Below are 10,214 nucleotides of genomic sequence, written 5' to 3' on the forward strand. Positions count from 1 at the left end.
TGAATCCTCTACCTGTCTGGATTTCCCACCCACCCTCCCTCTCCTGCCTCCTCCTGTCATCCCGGTTTCTTCAGCTCCACCTGTCTCCTGGCAGCCCCTCAGCTCACCATCTGTGCGGTGGGATCACCGCGGGTCTGCCAGTCGCCATCGGCATCATGGCTGGAGGACCCCTTATCTCCACCTCCAGCCTCTGAGTCCTGGACTCCGCCTCGGCCCTTCGACCCAGCGGCTCCACAATGGCTCCTAGCTCCCTCCTCTCCACCGTGGCCCATCAGTCCACCAGCTCCGCGGGGCTCCATCGTCCCTTTGGCTCCGCCTGGGTCTGTTGTCGACCATCTCCCACCTCGGGACTCCACTCCTCCGGCTACACCTCGTCCCTCCGGCTCTGTCAGGCTCCTCCTTCCCACCTTGGTCCTCTGTCGCTCCGGCAACCGAGGCGGAGGTGGGGATCCGGAAGGCCGCGGTGGAGCCATATGCTCCGCCTTGGCCCTCCGGGTCCTCCCCGTTGCCCTGGCTCATCGACTCTCCAACTCTGCCTCGGGCTCCACCACCACCTGCTCCGCCACCGTGGTTCAGCCCCCTGGAGTCATCAGCCCTTCCTCCACCATGGCTCCTCCCTCCATCGGCTCCACCGTGGGCCGCCATCAGGGCTGTGGCCTGGGTCCCGCCTGGCTCCTCCTGCTCCCTCCTGGCTCCTCCCTCCGTCTGATCCACCCTGGACTTTGGTTGTTATCGTCCTCCTCCCAGGTGTCCTGTCACCATCCCTTCTCCACTCCTTGTGTCCTCCTCCTAAGTCCCCCTCCGTCCCTCCCTTTGTTCCTGTGGCGTGAGGTCGCACCTTCCGGGAAAACACTTGTTGTGTTTTCATTCCTCATGTGCTCTGTGTGACCTAGTTTTCCCTCATGTCTGATTATTGTCATTTGGTTCAGGTGTGTGTCGTTAATTACCCTCCTCAACCCTCCGATTTAAGTTGTGTTCAGTTCAAAAGAGTTTGTGGTCAGTAAGATATATATACAAATTAAATGGGCATTTATAATGTTACAAAGAATCTGTTTCAAGTAAATAATAAATATGAATCAGGTATTAAGTGGCTATTGTGAAGAAATTATTGCAAACATTGTTTGTATGTAGTTGGCAGATTTATATAGGTGTTATGGCATTATCCAGTAGAAACCAAGGGCTGCTGAGATGAACAGATTTTCAGGATAGAGGACATGGGACTCAGGCATAAGAGTAAACAGAGATCCACTAGAACACATACACATCTAAACAGCACTGCAATTAAATTTGTTATGCTATAAATATTAACATGACACTTTAAATAATACAAAGTTCACATTTGTGTTTACTGCTTGCATTAAATGCATACATATGCTACTGGCATGTTTTGAATTTACTAGACTTCCACATCTACAACAGCAGCAAGTGTCTGATCCTCCTGTTTTTATTCCTGTTTGTGTTTCTCTCTTCATTCTGATTCTTTATACTCTGAGGCTTTAATTTGGAGTGACAGATTTTTATCTGGAGCAAACAATGAATTAGCATGACAATACATTTAACATACAAATACAAAATTATTCACCAACCTCTCACCAACCCAACAGCAAACATTCACATCTCATCATTAACCTGCAGAGACACACTCAACGACACATTCTGTCTTACAATTCACATCTCATCATTAACCTGCAGAGACACCCTCAACGACACATTCTGTCTTACACCCCCCCCCCCTCCCCCTCCCCCTCCACATTCACACACACACCTTATTACTGAGATTCTGATAGTGCTTATAACAACAGTAGTGAGAAATGGTGAAAAACTGAAGCCTTCTTCACAACCAAGTACAGTCTGTAATAAATAGTTTACTTCTCCAGCGAGACCTGAATCTGATGTCATTTATTGTTCACGAAGAGAAATGAATGATACTGGTTCTCATTCAGATCCGCTTAATGCTTTTGGTTATTTAATAAGTTTGTTAATGACCGTTTTAGTACTTTGGAGGAAACACACAAATATAATGTTCCTGATAATCTCCTGTGGCAAACTTCTGTCTAATATTGCTGCAACTGTAAAATATCACACCCTTAAAAACTCTCTGGATAATAATACTGTTTTCTAACAAATCTCACAAGAAATCATCACAGACACAATGTGCGTTTTATTCCAAAACAAGTTCGATAACAAACCAAATTATTTAATAAGTTTGTTAATGACCGTTTTAGTGCTTTGGAGGAAACACACAAATATAATGTTCCTGATAATCTCCTGTGGCAAACTTCTGTCTAATATTGCTGCAATTGTAAAATATCACACCCTTAAAAACTCTCTGGATAATAATACTGTTTTCTAACAAATCTCACAAGAAATCATCACAGACACAATGTGCGTTTTATTCCAAAACAAGTTAGAAAACAAACCAATGTAGCGTCTGGAACACTCCAACACACAATATATATTTTGTTAGCTAGATTTCACAAATACTTTGTAACACCCCAGGACGCCGAACAAGACCCTGGTTTCATGGTAACCCGATACATTTACAACCTTGTGGAATGCGAGCCGGCTCTCATTCTGCTTTCTCCAGAAACAAAGGGACACAAATGCACAGGAGAAATGGACTTTTCTACTAATTAATTCATAGGAAAACCTTCTTTGAATGAACACCCATTTTCTTCAGGCCATTGTGTATATTATTGCTGTGTTGTATTTAATCTGTTGTATTATAGACTATTTTTAAGTCAATAATCATGCAGATTTATGTTACAAACTTATAGAATTGTACAGTAAGAAAGTTATTTCCTTTAACCAGGAAATTAACGTTCTTAGAATTGACAAGACGGTTGACCCTGAGTGGTCAGCTAAATATCTACAGTGGATCTAAAATATTAATAATTAATCATAATTAGTTATGGTTAATTATTCATATTTCCTGTTGTGAGCTAAATTCGCTACACCAAATTGTTTCAGACCCTTAAAGTGCCCCTATTATGCCATTTTTAAGGTTGCTAATATTGTTTTACGAGAATCCTAAAACAGGTTTACATGCGTGCAAGGTCAAAAAACATGTTAGTTTTCTCAAAAAATAGATTTAATTTTACCTCATTTCTAAATGATTCGTAAACGACTCATGCAAAGCAGTTCAAAGAATCAGTCTCTCTAAACCCCTCCTTTCCATGAGCCCTCACTGCTGTGATTGGTTAGATGGCACAGTCCTTTGTGATTGGTCCAGAGCCGTAGAGAGATTGGCTCTGGATTGGTCTACTGCGTACAGCGCGTGTTGGAAACTAAACGCTCATTGCCATGACGGAATGACAGCCCTGGAGACTTGTCAATACGTAGAAAAGATGGTATCGATTGTACCTTACCAATTCGAGCTGGAGTCTGATGATGAAACGGTTGAACTGACTGATCGACAAGAGACTGATTCGCAAGCACGACTGGATCAGGACGTTTCTGAGACTTTGAACTGCTTTTTTGTTCGCAATGCGCCGACGCTTATGGCTGCCTCCGTGGCGTGCGCCGCAGTTGTTTTTATGTTTTTGTTAGTTTGTCCTGTCTTTAGTTATATCCCTGCAATCAGTTTCACCAGAGACGAACTGCTGGACATCCAGAAGTACACACCACCCGATATTTCACTGGTTTTCGATTATTCTGATGTTTTGCTGGACATTGTAGTCGGGGGAGCTGCAGCACTGATCAAACACTACAGGACGCGCAGACGGGGGAAGCGAGCTGGCGCGCGCGTGAAGCTAAGGCAACGCGGATTCAGAACACCGTTGCCTAGCATCCATCTGGCGAACCTCCGCTCTCTACCCAACAAAACTGACGAGCTCCTTCTGCTCTCCCGGACAAAAGGATTTTTCAAACTCTGCTGCTCTGTGTTTCACGGAAACCTGGCTGAAAGACGCCATTCCAGAAAGTGCGTTGAGTCTGCCGGGCTTTCAGCTGTTAAGAGCAGATCGCGACGGGACATGCTTTTACATCAATGAGTGGTGGTGTACAGATGTAACTGTGTTAAAGAAGATGTGCTGTTCAGATCTAGAAGTGCTCTTCATTAACTGTAAGCCTTTCTACTCGCCGCGGGAGTTTTGCTCGTTCATTCTCGTAAGTGTGTACATTCCTCCGCAAGCACACGTGAGCTCAGCTTTACAGAAACTCACTGATCAGATCACAGACACAGAACAACAACACCCGGACTCCGTTTTAATAATTCTCGGGAACTTTAATAAAGCAAATCTCTCCCGTGAACTGCCAAAATACAGACAGCACATCACATGTCCCACCAGAGACAGTAATATATTGGATCCCTGTTACACCACAATAAAGAATGCATATCACTCTGTCCCACAAGCAGCTTTGGGGCTCTCTGATCACTGTTTGGTTTGTCTTATACCGACATACAGGCAGAAACTGAAATCAGCTAAACCTGTATTAAGGACTGTAAAAAGAGCATCCCTGTACACCAATGACTGCACCTCTAAAGACCCCTCTGTCAAGCTCCTGAAGTTTGCAGACGACACCACACTCATCGGCCTCATTCAGGACGGTGACAAATCTGCTTACAGTCAGGAGGTTAAAGAGCTGGGTGTCTGGTGCAGTCGCAACAACACGCTCAAAACTGTGGAGATGACCGTTGACTTCAGGAGAAACCCCCCTGCACTCACCATCATGGACAGCACTGGGACTGCAGTGGAGTCATTCAGGTTCCTGGGCACCACAATCTCTCAGGACCTGAAGTGGGACACTCACATAGACTCCATTGTTAAAAAGGCCCAGCAGAGGTTGTACTTCCTTCGCCAGCTGAGGAAGTTCAACCTGTCACAGGAGCTGCTGAAACAGTTTTACTCCGCCATTATTGAGTCTGTCCTCTACACTTCTATAACTGTCTGGTTCAGCTCAGCTACCAAATCTGACCTCAGAAGACTACAGAGGGTAGTCCGCACTGCTGAGTGAATCATTGGTTCAACACTCCCTTCTCTCCAAGAACTGTACTCATCCAGAGTGAGCAAAAGGGCTGGCAGAATCACTCTGGACCCTTCACATCCAGCACACTCCCTCTTTGAACTGTTGCCATCTGGTCGACGCTACAGAGCTCTGAGCACCAGAATGGCCAGACACAGGAACAGTTTCTTCCCTCAGGCCATCCATCTCATGAACACTTGAAAATAACTGTGGAACACACACTATTTATTCACTCATACACCTATTTATCTAACACACATACTCAGTCTACATTTCAATTTGCACATAATATACCTGTACATACAACTGTCTATTGTTATATACCTGTACATACAATTGTCGATTTGTATATTTTTTATTCCTTATTTTACTTGTTCTATTTTTTATTTATTAAAAATTTTTATTATGTGTGTTTTTTTGTTCTGTTACTGTCATTCTGTTACACTGTGGAAGCTTCTGTCACAAAAAAAGATTCCTTGTATGTGTAACCATACCTGGCAATAAAGCTCATTCTGATTCTGATTCTGTTTCTCAGTGGTAAGTGTCAAGTGTTAACAAGTTTGTGGTAATTATAAGATTTGATAAAACCAATGTACTCTCACAGCGTAGGATACAGCGTCTTCTCGACATGATGTTAACCACACAGAAATTTTACTGTTTGTGGGCGGGCAAGTTGGCAACGTAGAATGTGGGCAGACATTATGCAAATGTATTACTTTGTGACATAGAGCCGTAACCGAATAAGATTCGAATTCCTGACGACTCGTTTAGGCGATTGCAAGCCAACTCTTTTTTTTTTTGATAGACAATAACTTTATTTATTGTGCACTGTCGGCTTCACAACTTTGCAGATAGTTTATGTTCACATACAGCTACATGACACACTGCATGAAAGGTAATATTCAGAAAGGCATAATAGGGGCACTTTAAGGTGTGATTACATTTACCATTGTTCGTGATATTTCACAGGCGAAAACCACTCGCTTTAACAGGAATCCACTTGTGAGGGCTGTTTGATTTGAAAGTGACTTCTGTGTGAGCTCTGCTTCATACACCGCTACATAACTGACAATAGAATATTGACCTTTTTTGCTCACAAGATTTTGCTAATATGACCTAACGGCCCTTTAAAAATAAATAAAAAAATCTTCATTACAATGACAATTTATTGTATGACAGTTCACAGCTGGCAAATAGAACTAAAATACATCAAACTTTCTATTTGTTCTAAGTGTTATAAAGCCATACATCATGAAGGAATGACTTAAGCAAATAGACTACAATGTATTTGTCTTGCATTTAGTTCAACCAGTGAGGACAATACGGTAGTGGGGTCTATTTATTGAATTTTGTAGTATTTCATAGCACTCTTTCTTTCTGTGCTGGAAAGGTCTTTCTTTTATCACATCTAAGGACACAAGAACACAACTGAGCTAAAAATGATTTCTTATGTCATGGTGCAGTACATGCACTAGCAGAGCCGCAACTGAAGCAGTGCCGGAAACCCTGTCACAGTATTTTAGTATAGCCTTCCTTCCACAAATGGAACATTATTAAATTTTTAAGTGAAATGGTTTGATTTGTATTTGTTATTTATTTAAATTTTAGTTAAATTATGTCTGAATTTATGATGTCTGTATAGGTATTTTATTAAGTTTTAGCTTTATTTAATTTGAGTTATTTTAATACTTCAACAAACTAAATGGAAATTAAATAATATATATGTTGAATTTATAAATATGTATGTGTGTATAGTTGTACATACACATATATGTAGTTTTGTTTTTTTGGTGTTTGGCTTAGTGTTATGTTAGAATCATTATTAAGAACTGTTGTTGTATGCATTTGTCATTTTTATTTAATTTCTTTATTTTTAAAATGTGTATAAGTAGTATTTATAAAGTTTCAGCTTTTAGTTTTGGATGTGTTTTTAGTTGTTTTAATACTACAGTTGATTGATTCTGTTGTCCTCATTAGTAAGTCGCTTTGGATAAAAATGTCTGCTAAATGACTAAATAAATAAAATAAATAAATAAAAACTGGTCCACAGTGCTAGTCATTGTTGACTGTTTATTTTTATTTTACTTTTTTTATTTATTGTTTGTCTTTTTTGCCAATTTACGAAATACAGTTGTTGGACAGTAAAATTTTGGATCTTTCTTTCTTTCTTTCTTTCTTTCTTTCTTTGCAACATACTTTACATATATACTCTGGTCTGAAAACTTGAGTCCACTTGACTCTTTGAAAGGTTTTGAGCTTTGAGTCTTCTGGAAAGTAATACCCATCATATTTGACAAGCTACACTTTGGTGCATTTGATTTGGGACACGTGAACACACACACACACACACACACACAGCAGAAAGTATTGACTGGTCCCAGTGTGTGTGAGGCAGCTTGCAGCTGCTGTCATGGTGTGTTTCCATCAGTGCTTTGGCCTCTGGAGTGTGAGTAGAAGGTGGGGGGTCTTTGTGGCTGTGCTCTCCTGTTATAGATGGCTGTTAAGATGCCTGCAACCCTGCGGGGGTCATGATGACTGAATGAGGCCTCTCTCTGCGCCAGGCCTTTGAGAACGGTTGAGGCGGGAGGGGAAAAAATGAACACATCTCTCGCAACCGATATCACAGGCTAGCGAGGCACAGCTAATCAAACAAAATGGCAGATATTAAATGTGTGAGTGTCTGGTGAGTCATGGCAATGTATTTGAGAGAAAGAAAAACAGAGGAAGGTTGTGAAATAGGTCTCATTTACTGACGCCCTTTCCTTTATGTGATTTTTTTTTTGAGTCTTTATGAGATATCATGTTATGATGTTGAATTGAGGTTAATGGTACTAAAGCTGGTACTTTTTCACAGATAGTCAGAATAACCGATACATGGGTGAAAACATTCAAAAGTAGATCACGGTGGGTTGTGTTCACTAACTGCTCATATGCATATATTTCTGCATAAGTGTATGTGAATGTTTTCGCACAGAAATCAGGATTAATTAGGATTAATAAGTTATCCAGAAAGGAGCTCAAGCCGGTCTGCCCAGAATACTTATCACGTTCCGTGTTCGGTTTGAATGTGTTTATTGTGTTTTCTGTTCTACCTGCCTTGGCCTAGTTTTCCTGTGTTGCCTGATTTGTTCATTTGATTCCACCTGTGACTGATTAATTATCTCTTTGTTCTCCGTTCATTTAAGCCCTGTGTTCTCCTGAGTTCCTTTGTCCTGTATTATCTTTAGTTGATGTGTTTGTTCGTGCTCCTGGTTATTCCCCTGTTCTTTGAGTTTAAGTTGAAATTAAAGACTCTTATTTGGATTATTCCTGCATTGTGCGCTTCTCTACAGCCACACCGCTACAGTACTACTGCTGTTAATGTCCCACAATAATTCACACTAATTATCAACAAGTTTGTACTGTTTTCCTCCCTAAATCTAGAATAAAATTTAGAACCAACTCAAACCACACACAAATGACAGACTCCTGATGATCTTAAAAATGGTACGGTTTAAAAGTTTGGGATCTAAATTATTATTATTTTTTTGTCTGAAAGAAATGAATACTTTTTATTCAGCAAGAACACATTAAATTGATCTAAAGTTAAAACATTAATAATTTTACAAAAGATTTCTAAATAAATGCTGTTCTTTTGGTCTTTCTATTAAACAGAGAATGCTGAAAAACATATCAGTTTCCACAAAAATATTAAGCAGCACAACTGTTTACATCATTAATGATAATAAGAAATGATTCTTAAGCAGCAAATCAGCATATTAGAATGATTTCTGAAGGATCGTGTGACACTGAAGACTGGAGTAATGACTTTTCTGATAATTTAGCTTTGCATTACAGTAGGAAATTACATTTTATAATATATTCTTTATTCTTAAAAGTGTGATTTATTTTATTTTGCCACATTGTTAAAATAATTACATATATTTAAGCAATTTAGTGACTTTAAAATAATACTGTTTCCATTTAATTTGGAAAGTAAAATTTTTCAAATTTTTGGAAAAAGTGCAAAAAAAGGTACTTGAAGTTCTTAAACTTGGTAACTCAATTATTTTGTGTTCATCAGCATTACAACAAGGACAAAAACAAATGTGTGTGCACCAAAGTTGTTGTGAATCTGGTAGAATAAAGCTGTATATAGGCTGAAATAAAATAAAGCTGGTCACCAGCTGAATCAGCTTAGGTGGTCTTTTTTTTCTTTTTTTCAAGAATGAAAGCATTAAAGATGCAAATGTCTTCATTCAAGACTACTTCCGCTTAACTCCTCCATTGTACTCTGTTGAAGCAAAACTAATCGTTTTATTTCTCTTTTTCTCTCTCTACTTCTCTGCTTTAGAAGAGACAGCATTTGAGGCAGGAGTAAGGGTGCAGATCCACAGTCAGGCGGAGCCTCCCTTTGTACATGAGCTGGGCTTTGGAGTCGCCCCAGGCTTTCAGACCTTCGTGGCTACCCAGGAGCAAAGAGTGAGTGAGCTTTGACTTCAAATGTTTGTCCTCAGCCTAAATATTTTGGTCTCTGAAGCCCTATTTACACCTGGTATTAACTTACATCTGAGCTGATCCAACCACAAGAGTTCAGTAATAGCGATGCTTAAATCACAGGAGTTCAGTAATAGCAGTGCTCAAATCACATTTGATAGTCAGAAACGGATGCCACGACATCTCATTGGTAATGTAAGTAATAAGGCATTCTGACTCATCCCACACATCAGCTCCGAACACCCCACCAAAACCAGATCACCCAGGTTAGTAAATGGGGCCTTTTTAATCCACCCATGTGTTCATGCTCCTCATTGCTCCACATTTCTATTCTGTTTCATGTATAACGTTTATATTTCCTCATGGGTGTTCAATCTTAATAGATCATCACATGGTTTTTGTGTTGTGTGTCCGTGTGTGTGTGTGTGTGAGACAGGTGAGAGTATAAGCATACCAATTGTTTTTTTAAAGGCCATTCACTTAAATATTGACGGCTCTCTATGATACCTACTCCGCTTATTTTTAGTTTTTCTATTGGTAATTTCGCTTTCCACTTTGTTTTACTTTGTCTTTGTTGTCCTGATGCTGAGGCTTTAATATCTCCAGCCATGACCTTGCTGGCAATCTGTTTGCAATCAGTCTCACTGAGTCAGAGTCTCACAGTGAGCAGAAAACAAGCCTAGCAGTGTGTTTTTGTGAGAAAAGAGTGATTTCCATGATTAATAATTAGTTTGGTGCTAATTCAAACAGTTTCACACATGGTATTACGTGTT

General features: G+C 40.2%; 1 protein-coding gene across 1 annotated transcript in view; it reads left to right on the forward strand.

The window, feature by feature from the left end:
* Nucleotides 1-9,441, forward strand: part of LOC107601227 (acid-sensing ion channel 2-like) — a 376,228-nt gene extending 366,787 nt beyond the window's left edge. The window contains exon 4 of the mRNA XM_016293320.1: nucleotides 9,299-9,441. Coding sequence (XP_016148806.1) covers nucleotides 9,299-9,441 — 143 coding nt within the window. The remainder of the gene's footprint in view (nucleotides 1-9,298) is intronic.
* The last annotated feature ends 773 nt before the right edge of the window (nucleotides 9,442-10,214 follow it).

Source organism: Sinocyclocheilus grahami, unplaced genomic scaffold (genome assembly GCF_001515645.1).
Source record: "Sinocyclocheilus grahami isolate Dianchi unplaced genomic scaffold, SAMN03320097.WGS_v1.1 scaffold302.1, whole genome shotgun sequence".
Lineage (NCBI taxonomy): Eukaryota > Metazoa > Chordata > Actinopteri > Cypriniformes > Cyprinidae > Sinocyclocheilus > Sinocyclocheilus grahami.